Here is a 22,401-nt window from a genome sequence, read left to right on the forward strand (position 1 = left end):
TGGTGGTATGCTGAAGTTACTACCCTCGGCACGAGCACCTGAAGGGCGTCGGTATAAGTAAAGGGGCGAAGTGGAAGCCACTATTCACAGGCCTTCTGCCAATTAGAGAATTCCTTTCCAAAATCCCTCTCGTAGAGAGAGCCGTTGCAACGGCCACTCCTCCTCCTCGCTCCAGCTACTACTACTACTACTACTACTACTACTACTACTACTACTACTACTACTACTACTACTACACCACCACCCGACTCGCGCGTCATCTAGCATTCCTGGACTAGACACTAGTTTGGATTGGTTAAGGGTGGGAAATTTAATTAGAAGGGATGGGTTCACTGGGCAACATAGGTCTTCCCCCAGAAATAGATTTTTCCTTCGTCAAAATCCCTTTTCTGGGTTCGACCTGTGTTCGCTGGTGAAAAAGTATCAGAGAATTCCCATCCAAGCTTACCAGATACCAAACCAGAGCATAAAGAAGGAGTTAATGAAACCTAAGGTTCATTTAAAAATTAAATTTACTTATTTGCTAATTCCACTAGGACTTAAACTATGACTTAGAATTAGTAACAATAGGACAATATAATAGACTCAAGAATGGTATCCAGAGAAAAAACTAGGGCATTTACAGATAGGTTCATAAAACAATTATGGCCTCAACATTATGTATACATGATCCAGTGGCCAGATGATGACTAAACCCTCTCGACCTGGAGGAGATAGGTTCAGTGGGGAATACAAGCGAGGCAGGCAGGAAGGAGAGAGTATTTAAGGAAAAAGGCGACAGTCTAAGGAAAAGATTTGACGAGGTTCATCAATCAGGGGAGACTATGCTCCCTGCAGCAACTCCTGGGAATTTAAGGGCCTCTAGATTCTTGAGATAGTGGCGCTTAAAGCTGCTGAAGGTTTCCAACCTGTATATTTCTTCAGGTCTTCTAAATTCATATTGTGAAAGAAATTAATAGAGGTAGCCACTGCTTGGATGTCATGGACGTGTGGAACTGAATCCGGGTTGGCCTGTTTAATAAAGTAGAGTATTTGTTGTCTAATACCTCTAAGAGAAATCGTACCGCCTTTCTCTTTAATGCAAAGGGGGCCTGAAGATTTTCTGGAAGTTCTGGCTAAGAAGGATTTAAGGGTAGCAACAGAGCACAATGATGTGTCCTGTGCTAAGGGTATGATTTTCCATGGAGTCCACTTGTTTTTTGGGTCCTCATTCTTAGCTAAGAACCTCCGGTCTAGGGATAGTAATACTACCCCCGACGGGAGGATTCTATATGGTCTGGATTCCTAGAGAGTCGAAAGCTCAGATATTCTGGCACCTGAGGCCATGGCCATCAGGAATAAAGTTTTCCTAAACAGGGTTATATAAGTGCACGACTCATTATTAGTGTCTGAGGCTAACTTAAGTACGTCATTCAAAAAACCAAGAGACCGTATGAGGGCGGTCTACTGATCTCAGGCGGGCACATGCTCGTGGAATTGAGGTGAAGTATGAATCTGACGAGTTCATATTAAAGCCAAACTGGAAAATCTTCCTTAAGGCTGACTTGATTGTTGCAATGGTATTAGCAGCCAGGCCTTTCTCAAATAGATTTCTAAAGAACGAGATTGCCAGATTCGTAGTCATTTCATGAGCAGCTGAGTCTTTTAGAAATTTGGCCAATTTCTTTACTGCTGAATCATATTGTCTGAGCGTTGGCTCTCTTTTATCTGATTGTATGAATAAGATATTTAGTGGATTAATACTAGCGTCCTTTTGAGTTGAAAACTTCATGAAGTCCCTAAAGTTAGGGCATTCAGAATTCTCGAGGAAGCTAACACAGCCTGAGTTTGTACTGTCTGTGTCAGCTCTGGACGGGGGATCCGTCTGGGTCGGAGCTTCAATTCTAGAAGAAGCGGAAACCAGTTGCTCTTTGGCCAGTTGGGTGCCACTTCTGCTACTTGTCCTGTGAAAGATCCTAGCTTGTGCAGGACCTTCATCAGAAGATTCACTGGTGGAAATAGGTAAATCTTCTGCCAATTGTTCCAATTTATGGGCATTGCATCTGTGGCGTAAGTTAGAGGGTCCAGGTTGGTTGCCACGTAACATGATAGTTTGTGGGCGGATTTTATGGCGAATAGGTCTACTTGAAGGTCCGGGCTTTGATTGTAAATCCACCGGAATGACTTCTTGTCCAGGGGCCACTCTGATCCCAACAGAGTTGTCCTGGAAAGTGCGTCTGCGATAACATTCTTTACTCCTGCCAAGTGAGTTGCTGACAGGTGCCGACGATTTTTCGTCGCCAATGAGAATATCGCAATTAATACGTAATTTAATTTGCTTGACCTGGAGCCTCCTCTGTTTATGCAGTGTACCACCACTAGGCTGGCCGAGGCTACTCTCACCTGATTGTTCCTGGCCGGAGCCAGTCGTTTTCCAGGTTACAACGTTTCGTCCATGGACGAAGCCGCTGCCTGAGATTGATATTGGCTCTCTCTCTCCAGACTCGATTGATGTCCTTTAAACTGGCTTTTAATAGGACGTCTGTTACTGACGCGAACTGCAGCGAACCTAGGATTCTCTCTTGGGTACGCCGAGACATCTTGTTCTTGAGGAACTGTTTCATAGCCGCTGCTATCTCCTTGGCCTTCTTGGGTGGAAGAGATAGCTTGTGTCTCATTAGGTCCCATTGGATCCCCAGCCTTTGGAAGCGGGAAGCCGGAATAAGCCAAGATTTTTCCCTGTTTATCTGGAGGCCCAGAAATTTCAAGAATTGTATCACTTCAATGCTGGCTGATTCTTCTTTTGTCAGAGTCCTTCCTTGGGACAATGTGCAGATGTCCTTGAAACTTCAGTCGTTTCACTATTTTTATGGCCTTCTTCCTCATTAGGAGATATTTGGTATAGTCTGTAAGGTCCGCCGTTGGTAACTGATAAAAATTTTTATTGGTGGATGGGGCCTTTCTCCCATTTCCACCTCAGACCTTTTGAGACTATACTGTGGGCCCATGGACTGAAGGTCCAATGGTCCTGGAAGAGATAATCTCCCTCCTACCTGCGGACTCTCACTGACTGGCTGCAGGTCTGTTACCTCTATCTCCTTGGAAGCCTCTACCCCTTGGTCCGCCTCGTAGCCGGGAGCCACCTCTGGCCCTGCTACTTCTCTCATGTCTGTTGTGGCTGCGAAACAGATCCACTGCTTCATAGGCAGGGTTAAAGGGTGGGGAGGTCATTATATGTGGGCTGGCGGAGTTTGTCGTAAACAAACTGTTGCTGCGGATGAGCCTTAGATGTCGAAGGCTTAACGACTTTTTAGAAACCGAGACCGCTTGTACAATCGTTAGAGGATGGGAGGCCTGATAAGGATTGAATCTGCTTGGCCTCTTCTTGGGTCTGGTTTGTTGTCCGGGGGTCTCAAATTTCCGTTTGAAGGGGAGTCCCCAACGGACCCGGGGGCTCTGGTTGGCACTGGCTCCTTCTCGAGAGACGTTGTTAACCTCGTCTTCCGGGAACAGGTTTTCTCCCCATATTGAGGATTTTATCAGCCTATTAGGTTCGTGCCTTATCGAGGCACCCGCCAGGCCATATTTCTTACAAGCTCGTCTTGCCATCGTAAAGTCGTAGAGATCCGACTGGAAAGTCTGTATTAGACCTTTAGTCAGGACCTGGAACACCTGTTCGTCATGGTAAGTGGAGACTACCAACTCCGCCGTAGTGACGGAGCTGATAGATCTTCCTAGACTTGATCTTGTTTCAAATTCCGCCTTGATTAAATGGGCCGGAATTTTTAGCCAGCTTCTCGGAAAATAGAGTGGAAGCGCAGTCTGGGTCAAGTTTATGTGCTGTAAACGTGGCCGGAGCATTGTTCCAAAACTCCCCACCTGCGGGGAAGAGAAGAGAGGTAGCCTCTGTCTCCTTTAGTACTGGTAGGGGTTTGTCTTCTGCTGCCGCTTGTAGGGTTAGTTCCGCTACCGTCTGTACAGGAACGTTGGCTGGGGTCACAAACATGGTGTAGGTACCCTTGTGTGGCGTCAACTCAGTGTTGACACAATCCCAGCCAGAGAGGGTGCGAACCCAAATAGCTTGGGCTTGCTCCCTAGGGAAGATCCCTGTCTTCTTCGGGACCTTGCCTGTTCTGCTAATCTGACAAATCCAGGAAAAGAAATTTGCAGACCCTCCGGGAAGAGCTCAACGTCCACCAACGGACGGGTTCCGCACCCTTCAATTGATATCTTCCCATCCATGAATGGGGCATGTAAAGCTAACTGCCACGGGTTGTTCTTGTCAAATGGCGGTAGTTTTGACACATCCGGTACTGACAAGGCCAGTGCCGGGGATCCGGAGTGGAGAAATCCGGTCAGCATATCGTCCAGGGGCCTGATCCTCTCGGCCAGAGATGTTATTGCCTGGCCAAAGGTGTCAGAGCCCGAGGCGAGTCGTAACAACTCAAACCTCTCATTAACCGCTTCCCTAACCTTCAACATTAGAAGGTTAGCGAGGGTCTCATGGTTGAATCCAAACTCCGTCGCCTTGGATCTGGCAGACTTGGTTCTCGATCCCTTGGGGGGGGAGAGAATCCTTGGCAGTAGGCGACTTAGCAAACTAAGTCGACGGCCGAAGGGCCAGAGATGACTCAGTCGCCGCTGACGTGGTTTGGATCCCTTCGGAAGGGAATTTCCCCAAAGCTTAGCCTACTCAAAGTCTCATATCTCATTGTCATAAGTAATGATGGCGGAACGGGCTGAAACGGCGGATTCAGGGGAAGATAATTCCTCTATCTGAACCTGCCCGCCTCTATTGGGGGGAGCGTTGCTCCTAGCCCGAACCCGTAGCCGGGGCGGACAACTGGGTGAGAGACCACCGAGCGGCGGAGCTGTGTAAATGCACCATCCGGAGCGATGTCCGCCAGCTGGTGTGGTACTGCTATAAGGCCGGCGGAGCTATCCACTTGGAGACATAAGGGATTACGTATAATATCAGTAAACCCACCACTCCCACTACTCTCTTCCCCATTTTAGTGAAAACTCAAGCAGTCGTTCATTGATAAGACTACTAGCACCGTGAGTTATAGCATATGGCAAAGCCGAGCTAGGAAGTGGGAGAAGGGGGGGGGGGGGGGTGGTGTGTGGGGTGGTCGGTTGATCGTCAGGCCACCAACCCGATGAGAGATGGTCAATTATTGAAAGCTGTGAAGCCTACTACTGCAGGGGTAGTAGGCTGACTGGGCCTATGGCCCGTCGTGATTGGCACAGCGACCGATCGGTGAACGCTCTGAACTGGGAGGACGTGGTCTACTTTGTACTAAAGGAGGCTAGGCCAAGACGATACACAAACCAGACCACTTAATGTACCGCAGTACAGTAGACAATATATTAGAATAATATATACAATTAATAATGAGGCATCATGGAAGAGTTGCAAAGGAATTTAAGGCAAAAGGATAATACCCAGTATGGATCTAGCTTAACCTTCCGAGATCATTACAGAACCGGACAGGTAGGCGAGATCTTCTCCAAGACATCATGATGTGGACAGTGGCCCTCGACCAAACCTACTAGATTCGAATTTTTCGATCTAGACCGGTAGGGAGGATAGGTCCAACAATGTGATAAGAGAGAGGCTCTCTATCCTTGACATCCTCCCCTCTAGCACCGTAGCGCCGACAGGGGGAGAGGCATAAAGGGTACAGGGGTAGGGACACTTAGCCTACCTTCCAAGCCTAACCTAGGCTTGGTCAGTTAAGCCAGGGAAGGAAGCAACTCTACCAACCTCTCAGTGATATGAAATCAAAGTGCATAATTTAACCTTTATTTGGTTCGTATTAAACAATAACTCATTCATATCTCATACCGGGATAGAGAGAGAGGGGACTCTCTCGTCTCCCATGATAAATGCGATAGGCTACTAGTAGCCTAACAATTTTACATGTACACTACGATAAAATTACGCAGAGATAGGCATGAACACGCTCTTGAGAAGCTGGGGGGGGGGGGGGGGGGGGCCAGAGGCCGGAATATAAACTAATAAATCTTTCTTTAAAACCCCCCGAGGACATCATGAGCGCGTTAGGCCTTCCTCAGAACCAATCCCAACTTGGTCGGCTAAAATTAAGCACGTAATATGAAATACATCACTGATAATTGTATTAAAAAAATTATAAATGTGTATAAATAATATAATATACAATAAACAATATAATATGCAATACCATAATGAGGTATCATGGAAGAGTTGCAATAGGAACATAAGGTGTAAGAAAAAATACCCAGCATAGGTCTAGCCTAACTCTCCGAGATCACTATGGATCTGGTCAGGTAGGCCAGATAAACCTCCAAGGACATCCTGGCGTGGACGGTGGGCACTCAACCAAACCTTTCATACACGAAATTTTTTCCGATCTGGTTAGGTAGGGAGGATAGGTCCAACAAGAGAGATACTCTCTATCCTTGATATTCTCCCCATTGCACCGTAGCGCGGACGGGGGGAGAGGTAAGGGTATATGGGTAGGGGCACCTAGCCTACCTTCCAAGCCTAATCTAGGCCTGGTCGGTTAAGCTAGGGAAGGAAGCAACTCCTCCAACCTCATGTGATATGAAAATCATAAATGTGTATAAACAATAAATGTGCATAAACAATATACAATAAACAATATAATATACAATACAATAATAATCTAATAATGAGGTATCAAGGAAGAGTTGTAACTAAGGTTAAGGAGACTACCCAGTATGGATCTAGCCTAACCCTCCGAGATCACTATGGAACCGGACAGTTAGGCCAAATCTCCCCTACCCTAAGACATCATTATGTGAACATTAGCCCTCGTCCAAACCTACTAAATCGAATATTTTGATCTAAACCGGCAGGGCGGGTAATCCTCAACCAAACTACTAAACCGAATTCTTTCGATCTAGACCGGTAGGGAGGTAGATCCAACATCATAATAAGAGAGAAGCTCTCTATTTTGATCTCCCTGCTAGCACCATAGCGCGGACAGGGGGAAGTAGGGTGTGTTTGAGGGTACCAGGGAAGGGACACCTAGCCCACCTTCCTAGGCCTAGCCTAGGCTAGGTCGGTCGAGCTGGGGGGGGGCAACTCATCCAACCTCTCAGTGAAATGAAAATCATCGTGCATATCAAGACTTATCTAAGATTGTGTTAACACCAATCATGCATAATCTTATTACGAGAGAGAGAGAAAGAGAGAGACAGGGCTCCCTTCTCTCCCTCAACAATTATGATAGGCTACAACAAGTAGCCTAATAATTACCCTTGTACATCACAATAAAAATTATGTAGGAACAGGCGCAAACCCGCCCAAGCCACTTGGGGGGAGGTTTATGTTAAAGTATAAGATAAACAGCGATTCTTTATACCCCAGCGAAAGTCACAAGCGAGTTAGGCCTACTCCCTATCTTACTTCGGATAAAAGTAAGTATGTAATACATAACATGTCACTGATGATTATAATTCAACCTCCATATATATATAATGAAAACTCAGTGGAGATTAGTGTGTGAAATTCATTCGCATTCTGATGACGCTCCCACAATGGCTGGCCAGCCAACGGCGCCCACAATACTTTTTCTGAGGGGCCGAAGGCGACTATGGAAAACTTCTCAACCATATAAGTCACAAAAACGTAAAATGGAGTACTCAGCTTAGGTGTAGAGGGAAGTTCTCCAGTCGACATCATGATGAGAGCTTAAATCCTGGGAGCTGCGACAAACACGTAATATCGCACATGATCGCTAATACAGGAATGCTAGATGACGTGCGAGTTGGGTAGTAGTAGTAGTAGTAGCGGGAGCGAGGAGGGAGGAGTGGCCGTTGCAACGGCTCTCTCTAAGAGAGGGATTTTGAAAAGGAATCCTCTAATTGGCAGGCCTGTGAATAGTGGCTTCCACTTCACCCCTTTACTTATTATACCGACACCCTTCGGGTGCTCGCGCTGAGGGTAGTAACTTCAGCATACCACCATGCTAGTTTTTTCTCTGGTATATTTAAGATATATTTATACTTGAAAAATGAGTTACAGGGATTTTTCACCGGCGAACGCAGGTCGAACCCAGAAAATACTACAGCAAATTGAGTGGCCAATGTTTTGTTTTCGAAATCAGCTGATGGCAAATACGAGTTTGTTTCGCCATATTTAACGCAATTCTGAGCAAATTTTCTTGCTTCTAGTTAGCATAAACGAAGAGTATCTAGATACTTGACTTATACGAGACAATTTTATTTTTCCTTATACGACTAGTTTTTAGGTGGAAATATGACTTGAATATGTCTCGTTGTGATTGTCGACTTTTTTTTTTTTTCTTTCTTTTTTTTTGTTAACAGATTACGTTGGTGGCATGTTTATTGAGAAAAAAATTATGTGATTCAGTTTGCAATTTTCGTTTATATAATTGTAATACGAACTTTGCGTTATTTGTTATATCGGCGTGAAACCAACAGTAAAATGTGTTCTTTCAAGCACAGTAGTTTTGATTAAAATTATTTTATCTCAATTTTATCTATGATTGTGTTTGATGGCATATGTTTACTGGAGTCTTAGCCTTGTTGCCGATGCAGGATAATGGTGATTAGCAGCTTGAACAGTTTTCTCAGCTTCAGCTATAACTTTTAACAGTATATTTCCCGATTGATATTTGATAGATATTGATCTTTGATCCATGTTTATCTTTGATCTGTAGCAAATAAAGTTATTACATTAAGATATCTCAGTCCTATTCTACATAACGTCATTTATAACAATTACGGTAATAGTGTACTATAGTACAATGATTAAAATACAAGCCAAACGGATGTTGTTATGCAATTCGGTTGTACTTTGAAAAAAAAAAAAAAGTTGTTTCTCGTTTGGTTGTTCATGGCTGTACACGTTTACGCAATGAGTATAACATAAAAACCATACTTTCATCATTCTCTTTTGCTGTTTTTGAACTTGTGTAACTAGAAGATGGGATAAAGTTAGGCTATTGTAATTTGGTCTCTCATAAAATCGGATTATCGTAAGACGATTTATCGTAACTTGAACACTACAGCTACCTGTACACTGTATAAAACCTTATTATATCTTTACATACGCAACACCCAAAGGATTAAAGCTAGGCTTTTTTCACTTTACAGTATGTATAATACTATAATGTACTGTACAGTAAATTCTGTAGTACAGTAGGGCCTCGATAATCGCAGGGGATAGGGCCCAGAACCCCCTGTGATAAGTAAATACCCGTGTTATCCTGGTACCCCTCCTCAAAAATTGCTTAAAACTGCCTACTTTAATAGTTAACCCACCCAAGACCACTATTCCAATGTTTATAACTGCCTACTTTAGTTCAAACACCAAATATGTCTTCAGCTATCACCTTAAACTAAATTCAAGACAGTTTCAAAGTTATTTTACAACATTACCCTTAAAAATATGTGTTATATGTATTACTGTACAAATGTAGCCTAATAGCCTATGGATTACAGCTAGAAGCCCACATATGCATGTGCTATTATCATGCGGGCCTCTTTTCTTTTACCAGAAAAGAGAGGGAGAGAGGTAGTATGAGAAATATAAAAATTATGTAAATCATATGGGTACTCACCAAAGATCTATGTTGATAAAGATGGCGACGATTTTGGAGTGCAATTAGATGAATAATAAAGATAATGCTACCAGCAGCATGCAGCGAAACATCTCTTCCCGTCTTCACAACACATGTTAATATATTATACGTAATAAGCTTCATCTAATGTTTAGGCTTCTTTCCCATAAGAGTAAAAGAATCAGGGCTTTTGGATGCCACATAATGAACTCTTTTATATGGGTACAATTTAAAGAACGCGGCAAACATCAACAACATAAACAAAAGTGGAAATGGCAATTTCTAGCTAGATTTTGCTCCATAAAGTGCTAAAAAATTCACATCATACACAATAATGCCACCCAGCCAATTTCAACCGATTGCTCTTTTTTTTTTTTTTTTTTTACCGAAACATGTTTCTAACATACACAGTGTACATGTACATTATGTTACATAATTCCTAATCATTTCAAAACCTATTCTGTTCAATTCCAGAAAATGGTTTTGCAAGATTTTTTTTTTTTTTTTCATGATATATCAAACATAGTAGAATAAAAGACATATTCTACTTAACATTACAAAGATTTTATGTCAAATACACATGCTAGATGTATTTGAAAACAAATGCAAGTTTTCCTGCTAGATTGAAAATTTTCTTGATAATTACCTCAAGAAAATGAAAGCTAGCATTAAAAATGCTAAATAGGTAACACTGGACCCAACAGATCCACGCATAGTACAACTACGCAACTGTACATAGTTATGTGAAGATGGTATTAGTAGTACAAATGATAGTTATCGTATCATTAAAAATATCAAAATAAACAAAGTCGTAAAGCCGATTCTAGGTCATGTTTATCATAAAATGGAAAATTAATCAAAGACTGCTCTCATCGAAGCTAGCAAACATTTTATAGAATTCTTCTTCAGTTATAATATCATTGTACGTTTCATTATAGCTTTCGGTATCTCCGTTAGGTAAAAATAGATTAAAGAATAGAAATGAATGGTAATTATACTGCTCAGTACTTTTCAGTGGTTGGAGAGAGATAATAAAAATGTATGGTGCTATATTGTGCTCTAGTTAAAAGTGGTTGCTTGGCAATCTATCAACACTCGATAGTGTTGGTAAAATGATTGTAAACAAAGCAAGTCAGGAGCTTTTGTTTTCTTTTGTAAATTATAGTGAATTAATGATTATTTGAAATGAGTACATACTGTTTATTTATACATTTTATTGGCATATTCTAAGCTTTTAGCTTCTAGTTTTAGATGTCAGAAGCTTAGACTAGGTTACAGTAGCGATTGCTGACAGCCTACGCTTATTGCCAGAATTAAAACAACATATAAGGGATCTATGCTAAAATCCTAATTTATGCAGTAAAAATGGTGTTGAAGATTACATGCAGTTGAATATTACTCAAGCATATACAGTATTTTGCCTTTTTGGAGTCTTGCCTTCCATCAGATCACTCTCATAACCCTAGAACAAAAATAGTAAACCTGGATATAATTTCTGATGAATATAATTTAAAAGCATCGCAAACTCGAAATGTAAGCCAAAACTGTCGTAACCTGTGGACTGCCTGTATCTAAATGTCTATCTGTCAACCCATTTCTCAGTCTACCCTTTGGCAGAGAGAGAAAGAGAAAGAGATAAAAGAAGGAAGAAATAGAAATGAGATGATCAGGTGTTGGGAACTTTCTGTCAAGTAATGTTACATTTCTGACAGGCCGACCACCTCCCTCCTCGCTTCACAACTTAGAGAAAAGACAGGGATAAATTCTATTCTTTAATTTAATCTCTGAACCAGCAATTTTGTACTCAAGAGTAATGAGAAGGAATTCATTCTATTCTTCATGTAATCAGTAAAATACATATGTACACTATTAAAAACTACATAATGTATTAAAAAACACACACAATGTCATCATCAACTTCATGTGAACAAAATGTTCCTTCTCAGACAGTATATAGCTAAAACCTGATTGGCTGGCTGGTTGCCATGGAGATCTGTTATCCAATGACTACCCTCTACTTCTGTTTAATTTATAGGCATATGTCATGATGGCACTAAATTTGAATGTTACTATATCGTGAATATTTGACTGCTGATTGAAAAAATTACTTGGTCATTTGCTAATTGTCCAACTATTTTATTATTAATGTTAATTATCTCACATTCATTCAACAGTATATTATATATAAACAATAAACTATAATGAATAAATTACTATAATGAAAAAACATGAAACAAGAAAATAGAAATGCTTTTGCTGCAGTAGTGATGTTTGATCATGCTCCTGACATCTGACATCACAGTTCCAAAATCTGAAACTTCCAAAAACCGAAACACATCTGGCCCGAAGGATTTTTGATAAAGGATTGTGTACCTGTATTCACAAGATGTGATATCTTATTTCCTTTTATTGCATATACAAGCTAAAATCTAGATCCAGTATTATGAGGTATAATTTATTAACTTAGCTCTTTTTGCAAGTCTAAAAATGAATCAGCTGTGGTGATTTTTAGTTTAACATTAATCTGTTCTCAGTATTTTTTTGTGGTGAGAGCACCTCATCATAGTATATGTATACCTGAGTTTGGGAAGTCAAAATTATTACTCTTTTATATACATTTTTGTCACTATTGTTATCACATTGCTTCTTTGAACACAAAATATTTATTAAATTTATTTTTATTGTCACATGAATTACAGTGAAATGGCAGCATTGTACTGATTATAAAAGAAAATGTAAGCTATAGTAATTTTATCCTAGTACTATTGAGAAAAGGAAAATGTATATTTTCCAGAGTATAGTTAGGAAACTGCTCACTAGCAGAGGTCTGCTATCTAAGATTGTCTGCTCTAGTTTACTTAATACTCGCACTTATACAGTCGATCACTGGTACTTGCGGGGGATGTGTACCATAACCCGCAGCAAATAGCTAAAATCTGCAAATACAGGCATTCCCTGGGTTACTTCAGGTTTGGGTTAAGTCGTTCCGGATTTACAGCGCTTGCCTCATGGCGTTGTTAACAACAATTTTTCAGCACCGTAAGGGGATTTACAGCGCCATTACCAGCTTTACAGCGCTCTAACCTGGACTTGCGGTGCTGTAAGTGCTATTTATTCCCATTATAATCATGATGATTCGGGTTAAGGCAATTTTTGGCTTACAGTGCCCTGCCGGGAACAGAACGCCGCTGTAACCTAGGGACTGCCTGTACTTAAAACTCTCTCTAAAAATGTTGAGAACTGCCTATTCAGATAGTAAAAGAAATAAACAGTTAAAATACAAAAAAAAAAAAATGTGAATACCTGAGTATTTTATTACCAAAAGTGCATTTAGTCATGAAAATGATATGAAACTACAGTAATTACTGAATATTTCTCAGTGAAAAATACTGTGATACTTTTAAGTATGTACTATATTGAACTTTCAATATAAGCATTTTTAGAGGGAATGTTAAATATTTGCAGATTTTAACTTCACAGGGGGAGTAACTTTCTGGTATTTAGGTATCCTCTGTGAATATGGGGCCTGACTGTAATGTGTATATACATTCCATTTAGAAATCCATGAATTGGCGGGTCCACAAATCCAGAACTGCCAATAGGTGGGGGTTAACTATTTGTATTTCCTTAATGGTTCACCTTGAATGAAACTGACTCTTGGAATATACACAACTACTGTGACCTGAACTGTAGTCACTTTCAGAGTGCAACCTTCAGATTTTAATGACTTCTCTCACAATACACATTTAGGTTAGATGATTCCTATAATACAACTCATTCAAACTGATTTTTTACTGACACTGAAACTAGTAATAATTAGAAGTTATATTAATTTGAAATTCATATAGTATTAATATGAAATTCATGCAACTACCAGTTTTTAGAATTACTTCTCATATAAACATTTTACATTAGGTATTTCTATTACATGTCGAGTTCATTAAAAAAAAAAAAAAAAAAAAAGTCTTGTTGGTATTAAGGAGGTGCTGAGTAACTAGTATCAAGTGTAGAGTACTTTATTGATATGAAATATACTTTTAAAGTAACTGCAAGCTATCACTAACCATTGTTCATTTGCAGGGCGGATCAGAAGAAGAAAATGAGCGGCTAGTTATTGGTGCAGGAAGTAGCAGCAGCAGCAGCAGCAGTAATGGTGCCATGAGACAAGGTGTCCTCCCTCAGGCCTTTCAGAACCATCACAGAGATACAGGAGATGCTGGCCAAGGGAGGGAAAATCAAAGTCACTCCCTAGCTGCTACACCTCCTCCATCTCCAACTCATCAACATAATCACAGTGGCACATCTCAAGATGGACTCACCAATATAACAAGCCTCACAACCTTGAGTGGGGTTGAAAGTGAAGGTGGGATAGAGCAGGATAAATCCATGGTGGGTGTTGCAGAACGTAATCAAGCTGTTGACTTACAACATGGTCATCATCACAATAATTCAGGTGCAACAAGAGCGTCGTCCCCTCGGCCTCCACTCACAACGGTGCAGTAGCCACTAAAGGTGCCTGGGCTATGTGCCTAGCTACCCTCTTCCCTCGCAGGCCCCAATCACCGAGAGTCTCCCCTCTGGTCTGATGCGGGTATTCATACGTATACAAGGCCTGGCCCAGCTGCTGCGCTGGTATGTGGCAACTGTGCCCATGCAGCCCACGTTGGACTTGATGCGTGCCTTGACTCAAGTGTACAAATGTTGTCAGTGTGGGTACTTGAGACCATCAGATAAGCGGGGCTGGGTCAGGCACCCCACTGTAGCCACTAACACTATGATGTTAGTTGGTCTGTACCATGTTAGCACCTTGGACATTGCTCTCGGTTACATATTTTGGGCTCAGTGTTCCTCTGATGGACGAGCCACGGTACAATTCACTCACCGAGGCTTATTGAAAGGAGTACAAAGTAATCATTTTGACTTTTTTTATCCATGAACTGTGATGAGAGCTGTGTCCAGGGTGTTCCTTGTTTCCCCTGACAGCAACAGAGTTTCAGGGATTATCCTGGCAAATAACGGCATGCTTGTCCCCTCCCCACCACCACCACCACCACAGCCCCAAAGATCCCTCTCATGTCTTCACAACCTCAGTGTTTCGCCATATTTGTATCAGGGATGGTAATCTCTTCTCACCTCTTTTGATAAGACTGTAATTCATTTATTATTCCAACATATTTTATTTGTCAGCTGTTTTATATATAACACAGTAGTACAAGAGTAATGGGTTATTACTATTTTACATGTAAATCAACTTTAGGCAGCAGTCACAACTTATATGTATATATTATTTTTCTTTTTTCTTACAGTTTGTTCATTATTGCAGTCTGTAATCAGGGAGAATCTTACAAGAGCATCTACTACTGTGTGCAGAACAAAGTTTACACTTAAATGATCACATGCAGTGCTTAAATCTAAGTAGAAGCTACCTGAACATGTGAATTTTAAGAAGGTATCGGGTCCTTTTTCTGTGGGTGAAGGATCAAGTATTCATTTGTAAAGAATTGTTGCATTCATTAATTTTGAGCATGAAACTTTTACCAGGGAAGTATTATTACTCATAGTCATGAAATGAAAAAAAAACTTGCACAATATAGCAACAAATTGAGGTAGCCATCTTCCAAAAATTCATCTTTAAATATGCAACTTAATTATTTGCAACATAATTTTCCTCTTACCAATCCTCTTAAGTATTGGAGAGTTCAGTAATTGACAGTTAATAAACAGCTACAGGTCTCACTGATCCTTCACCCACATCCCCCCCCACATTGCATTCCAAACAGACTTTTGAAAATGGTGCTGTAGTACTAGACTGAATAGCTGTCAGTTAGTCATAACAATAAAAAATTTAATTTTTGTATTATAAAATAATGCTCCACTTTATGTAGGTGGACAGCTTATATATGTAAATATTTATTTAAATTTGAATTGAGGTAATTGTTAGAAAGCTTTACCATTTACTTTAGTTGAGTTTGAATTGAATGACTGAATGGCAGCCATTTTGGACAGTACATGTCATCAGCCTCTCGGTGAAGAGCCCGGGCTAGCCTCTCCTCCCAGTGTCTCACCATCAGTCCTCTTGTGGCTATTTTTGTGAGCCCTGATTATTGTTTTTGATCATGCCATGAGAAAAAAAAAATGTGGACAATGAAACTATTGAAAAAATTATTGTTCACACTTTTTATCTTTTTTGTGAACAACTAATGAATTCTGTTTATTGGTGAATAACAGTGTTTTGATACTTGTTAAGCAGCTCCTATACTGTTTTTGCCTTATCATGAAATTGTTCAAACATTCAGGGCAAAAGGTGTACGTACGTAAGGGGCAATAGGTCCCAGTATAGGTGTGGCACCGTTGGTGAATGCTGCTGCTGAAACTTTCCTGCTGGAGTCAAGGCAGGGGTTCAGCCTGGTGACTCTCCTGTGTGTGTGACGTAGCTGACTGTCTGAGATAGGAGTTTCATACACAAGACTTGTTTTTAATATTTAGTACAAAACATATTATTCCATTTACTAACTATATACACTGGTTAACTCAATCCCAAGTAGAACTACTGAAACAATCTCAGTGCTTTTCTCAATCTGTGGTTGTACAGATTGTAGTAAGTCACCATGTAGCACTCTGTGCACTCAGACCACTGCTCTCAGCAAGGCTACACTTCCTAAATGGCTTTGTATCAAAGCTTAAGCTTTGGCTGATTCAGAAGGGAAAGGAATAAAAGATCAGGCCTAAAGTGATGAGCAGAAGCTTGGCTGTGCAGAGTGGTGCGAACCCCCTTCCTCCCAATTAAGAAACATAGCTCAGGCTTTTACCTCAGTTACTGTGTGGAGCTCCAGTTAATGACAGCGTGTGGAGATACCCAATATACGTATTTGTTGCCCACTGATGAATATTGTCTTTTATTATTATGAACTTATGTTTATCTTGCTGCTAATTTAGTTTTGTTAGCAGAAAAGGGTGCCAACATAGCGGCTCAGGTGAGGGATACTTTGTGCTCTACATCCAGCCACCCACTAAGCAATGGTCCACAGCCGCTCATGGTACACAACTATGCTGTAAAAGTATGATTCAGAGTTTATTTTATATATATATATAATATATATATATATATATATATATATATATATATATATATATATAGTATATATGTATAATATATATGTATGTATATAAGTTAGTATATCATTTAGGTAAATAATAGGGCAATTTACCATAAATTTATGATTGATTTACATAAAATTTTGGGTTGGTTGCTTTAATATATATTCAGGTTTATGTTTTTATACATATGCACTATATATATATATATATATATATATATATATATATATATATATATATATATATATATATATATACTATATATATATAATATATTTGTATAATATAATTTGTTGTATGTATATTATACCTCACCCTTATCAAAAATATTTAATGTATATAGTACCTTTTTGCCTACAGTTTATATGTATGAGTTCTTTATAATGATTATTCTGTGTAGAACTAAAAATAGTTATGAGTGGGCCAGGGTGTTGCTGGATGTACTGTGCAAAGAAAGAGCCCTGCTTCATGCACATGTTTTCTACCTCATAGAGGGCGCAGGTCAGGCGGGGCAGGGACCTGCTGTTTACTGTTAAGAGGTGGTGTGAGCAGACACTGTGGGTTTGTTTCTCAGGGAGCTCAATGTACAAACACTACACTCCATGGTGTCTGCTCTCACAACCTCTTTACCTTATTCAACCCTCAACCAAATCCTCAGATTCCCTACCCCTCCCAAAACCACTATCCACCCCCTCCCCAAATATCCATTATTGGATTCATTACGACCTTAACAGCAGTCATCATCATCATCATCATCACTTATTTCATTATCATCATTGTTGTCATCCACATTCACTAACTGCCCACATCAGTTCCAATCCCATCCTATCCATTGCCATAGCCTCCAAGCAGTTCCTGTCACTACCTCCAGACAGCGCATGTACATCCCACCCAGCCATCATGAATAAAATTTTCTGTTAGAAACTATAAACCTCCTCTGTCTTTGCTCTTCAGTATTTTTGTACACAGCCCTTCATAGGAATTCTTTTTGTAAATGATAGATATGAATTTGTTATTGTTTCTCTAAACTTTGTGTAACTAAGTATTTTTTTCCTAATATCGTGCTACCTCATTCTTTTGTATGATGAGTGAAGACCATTAGCATTGCATCTCCCCATGCTGCATGTGTATGATTGATAGCTCAAGATAACAGATTAAAAAGAATAAATTAAATAAATGCTCCTCCTGCTATTCCCTTGTCCTCATCCAAGAGCGCATTAACACAAGCTACTTCATAATAACCAGTCATTGTTTCTTTAATAGGAATATATCTTGTATATCATCTTTTAATTATGAACCCAATACATTGCTGGTAGACACCGCAGGCTGCCTTCAGAGCTGAATCTACCCCCCCCTAGCCCCATGCCTATTATCACTGACAAAATAAGAAAATATAGTCATTTGCTTCCAGCTGGGCAGCCTCCTGTGTCATGAACAGGGTAAATGAAATATAAGTGCTTAGGAAGATTTGCCTTAGGCCACTAAAGGAGAAGGCAAATTTTCATAAAGTTTCCGAAAGGATGTGAAGTGCCCTCGCCAGCTGGGGTTGGATCCTTAATCCTATAGTACCCCTTTCATTTACTGTAGTTTTTAAGATATCGTACAAGTTAACATGTACACAGGGTTGGAATACATTTTGTACAATAATTTAATGTATGAAATATGTCTTGTGCTCATTTCTATTTGTAAATATTGTAGTAACACTGTACAAGGTAGTGAACGTTATTGGCTTAGGTAGAAGTGAGCTGGTTATCCTGTTAATTGCATATTACTGGCTGATTACAGTGTGGCTAAGCACAACAAGGCAACAGTTTCCGGTACCATCATAATCTTGGGAAGGGAGAAGACCCAGATGAGTGTGCCATGCTTTCCTATGGAATGGAAGTTGTTCACTACGGCTCATTTTCCCCCAAAAAATAGTAGTATAGGAAAATTACTGATGGTCATTAGTGATGAAAAAAAAATTGGTGTATAAAATTAGGGCTCAGAAACATCAGTCCAGTTTCAGATATAGTCAGCCTAGAAGATATAATGAAAAAGTTTGATAGACCCAGTAACCAAAACATATGAAAGACACCTGGAACAATACTCCTCTGCCTAGGTGCCACTTGCACGAGGTAATCCCTGCCAATGTCAGTTTTAATTATCACAATGTACAAATATATTTGGAGGTGCTACAGTCAAGTGCTCAGTAGGTAGGGCTAATCCAGATAGCCTAGAACAATATCTCCTTCCTCCAGTTTGCCCCTTCCCCCTTCCACCAATACTTCCTTAATATTACTATTATATATATATATATATATATATATATATATATATATATATATATATATATATATATATATATTATCTCTTCCTTTGAATCTTTTTCACTTTTCTAGTATATTAATAGGTCACCAATAAATTCACTTAACAGCTCATGTTCAGTCAGTTTTGAGTTTGGTGTCTGTGGTTATTTGGTCTATAGTTTTAATAAAATGATGTAGCAACTCATCTTATGTCATTCAAGATGACGTCAATTTCACCTCTGCATTTTCATTTTATTTGAGATTAAAATATAAAATATTAGTAGAATCACCACATAAAATTGTCACTTGATCAGTGGTCCTCTTCCCTTTCTCTACCCCCATTCCCCCCAGCCCATCCCCACTATAAGCCACAATGCAGAACTTAGATTATTACTAAAGATTCATAAGATGCTTATTTTTTAATTTATTTTCAGAGCAAAATCTGTAATTATAGTACAATTTATGCTTTGTAATCTTAAATTGTCATAGTATATTATGAATCTCTAGTCATGATATAATTGTTTAGCAAATAAAAGTAGTTAAAAGCCAGTCCTTATGATTCACTTCCATGGGTTTATTATATAAAGGCTGAAGAATTTGATTGGATTGTAACAGAAATTGGTCACTCAGTCCAGCGTATGAAATGAGCACTGTGGGAAGCAAATAAGCTATTGTAACATCTATGTGGTATGGTAGCTTACATATGTAATCTTTCCTGTGGTGTAAGAATCTCTTGACCCCATATGCAAGGATGTTTTAATTATAAATTTGGGCCTGTGGCAAATTAAAATCTATTGCTGGCTCTTCAGTCATATAACAAAAATAAGCACAGACTTTTTCATTTAAGGGAATTTTGAAAGTTCTTGTTCTTGTAAGAATTATGTGAAATAATTAAGTTTTTCCAAAGTATTTGTAACATGAAAATTCCCACTTGCTGCATTTATGAGGCCATTTCATGAAGCAAGATTCAAACACCAAAGGTAAATATTTTAAGAGATCTGATGTTATGTGTTGGCGCTTGCTTGTTTGTGACAAGATCAACGGTTGTTTTATGGAAAAATATCTTTATTGTGTAATGAAATATTTCAAATATATAAATTTCAATGAGTAGGCAAGAGGAAAAAAATCAGTGATCTTGCCATGAACCAGTGTCAGTCTGAAACTGTATCATATGTAACCGCATAGCTCAGGTTGTCAGTGTTGTGGTTTTCATCCTATGTTGCTGAACTATACCAACCATCATTACTATGTAGAGAGATGAGTTTGCAGGTTTCATCAGGAGCAACAACTGACAGATTTTAATTGCTCAGCTACAGAAACTGATCAGGAGTGATTAGGGGGTTAGTTCAAAAGCAAACTTGTGGGGCAAGATTTTGTGCTAGTCATCAGACTAAAAAACAATTACTGATTTTATTCACATACAAGTTAAATTGGGTCCTTTTCCTATTGGCACTTCCTTGCCCTACTGCTTATTTATTTTTTTCTTCTAATTTTTAGTTACCATGTGGGTGGGGGGTGGGGGAAATGGGAGGGAAGGTAAGGGAAGGGAACTAATCTGGTTTAAAGTATCAGTTGCTGACCTACACGATGAGCCTAATTTGACTTCCATAAAACTATTGAATATCCTTAGGTTTAACACATGAGTTTTCCATTGATAGAGTGCAGGGGAAAAATTGCAGCAGATAATTTTAATTGTATACCTTACCCTACCTCGTAGGTGATGTCTTGACTTGTGACCTCGGTAAACCTGTATCTTTTTTTCATTTTTTATTTTCTATAATTTATTAACTATTAATTTTATTGTATGAATGCAAGTGTGGAAAATATTAAAGTGAAGGCATTAATGAAAGGTGAATGGTGTGAAAATGTTTTTGTAATAGTGGATATTGTATCCTTAATGTATCCCCAAATGCATGTAAGCATGTTTTGTAAGGTAAATCTTCTGTATGACTGTTACTGATTTTACTAGTAAGGACATCACTGTATTTGATATTTTTTTTATAGCTATACAAGTCAAATAAATTAGTCTTTTAGTGAAAAAAAATTGGAGTAAACTAGATACAAGGCGGTGTGGGTATAAGTAGTTATAAATTCGGCAACCCCAACACCACCTCTGCATCTAATTTCAATATAGAGACATATATCAGGTTATTTTTGTACCAGAAAACTGTGGCCTCCTCACTCATTCTATTTTGGTTTGAGTTTTTTATGTTTTTGTTTGTTTTATTAGCGTTTGAAGTTTTTGGTAGAATGCAATCAATAGTTCCTGCTCCTCAGTTAAATTTTCACTGAGATGGAGCAGAAGCAGCAGTACCTGCAACCAAATGGGAGTGTATGTATAATATTGCATGTGATCTGTGCATGCATTTTGTGTATTTTTGGTGTGTGCGTGATTGTGAAAGTAAAATTGAGCATGCATGCAGAATGTTTTATGCATGATTGATTGCACATCAGTTTTTACACATTGCAGAAAATTTCAGATATTTCAGTGAAATTAAAATAATTTATGGTATCAGCTTTGAATACAGTAATTATAAATTCTGTGTTCCTGAATATTAAGCAAAGTTAATATGACTTTTTGTATCTTTTTAATAAAATTTGTACAGTAATAAAATTTGTACAGTACATTAATGACTTTACTAGAAAAATTAAAAGAATTGGATGCTTGTTTACAAAATTATTTCTGTAAATACTGTACAGCCAAATAAAATGGATTCACAAATTTAATCAAAGATTTACAAGGCAGAATCTAATTTACAGCCTTTATACAAAAACACAGGAAATATATTGTAGTTTTCAGAAACACATAAATATACTGGCAAACTGTATTATTACAATATATGCTAATGCATTTGTACTGTGGTAAGCAAAAACCTAAACATAACATTTTAAAATAATTATATGTGGAATCATAAAGCTGATACACACATTTTTAGTTGACAAATGGTAAAGCTTCTTTTGATGAAATGTTTTGCTGAAGAATATCGTAAAAAGTTTAATTTAGCAAAAATATATTTTTTTGTGTAATGATTACAACTCATAATTGATTTCATTGTACATTCATTTAGGCAAATTACTTGAATTAATTTAGTATGATAGATGATTATATAACTATTTTAGTTATTTATTATAGTTATTAACATTGATTACATGAACAGTCGTGCACAAATCAGACAGCTTTATCTTTATAAATACATCCATACACTTAAATACACTTAAGCATGCATGTACAGAACCTTGTGATTTTGAAGTGAGGATACAAGCATGAATACATGTGTGCATCTATTGTATACACATTTGAAAATGCTCTATACATCATTACATATCCATGCATATTTACTACTTTTGCTGTCTTAATCTAGATTTTAGGTACATTTTACTGTGTGTGTATATATATATATATAATATATATATATATATATATATATATATATATGTGT

At 38.8% G+C, this 22,401-nt stretch overlaps 1 protein-coding gene across 5 annotated transcripts in view; it reads left to right on the forward strand.

Moving 5' to 3' along the window:
* The window catches only part of LOC135210925 (protogenin B-like), a 677,376-nt gene extending 660,715 nt beyond the window's left edge, over nucleotides 1–16,661 (forward strand). For all 5 annotated transcript variants that reach the window (XM_064243892.1, XM_064243894.1, XM_064243893.1 and 2 more), the window contains one exon: nucleotides 13,656–16,661. In XM_064243892.1, the coding sequence (XP_064099962.1) occupies nucleotides 13,656–14,078 (423 nt within the window). In that variant the 3' untranslated portion in view covers nucleotides 14,079–16,661. The remainder of the gene's footprint in view (nucleotides 1–13,655) is intronic.
* Nucleotides 16,662–22,401: the final 5,740 nt, after the last annotated feature.

Source organism: Macrobrachium nipponense, chromosome 4, assembly GCF_015104395.2.
Source record: "Macrobrachium nipponense isolate FS-2020 chromosome 4, ASM1510439v2, whole genome shotgun sequence".
NCBI classification, from domain to species: domain Eukaryota; kingdom Metazoa; phylum Arthropoda; class Malacostraca; order Decapoda; family Palaemonidae; genus Macrobrachium; species Macrobrachium nipponense.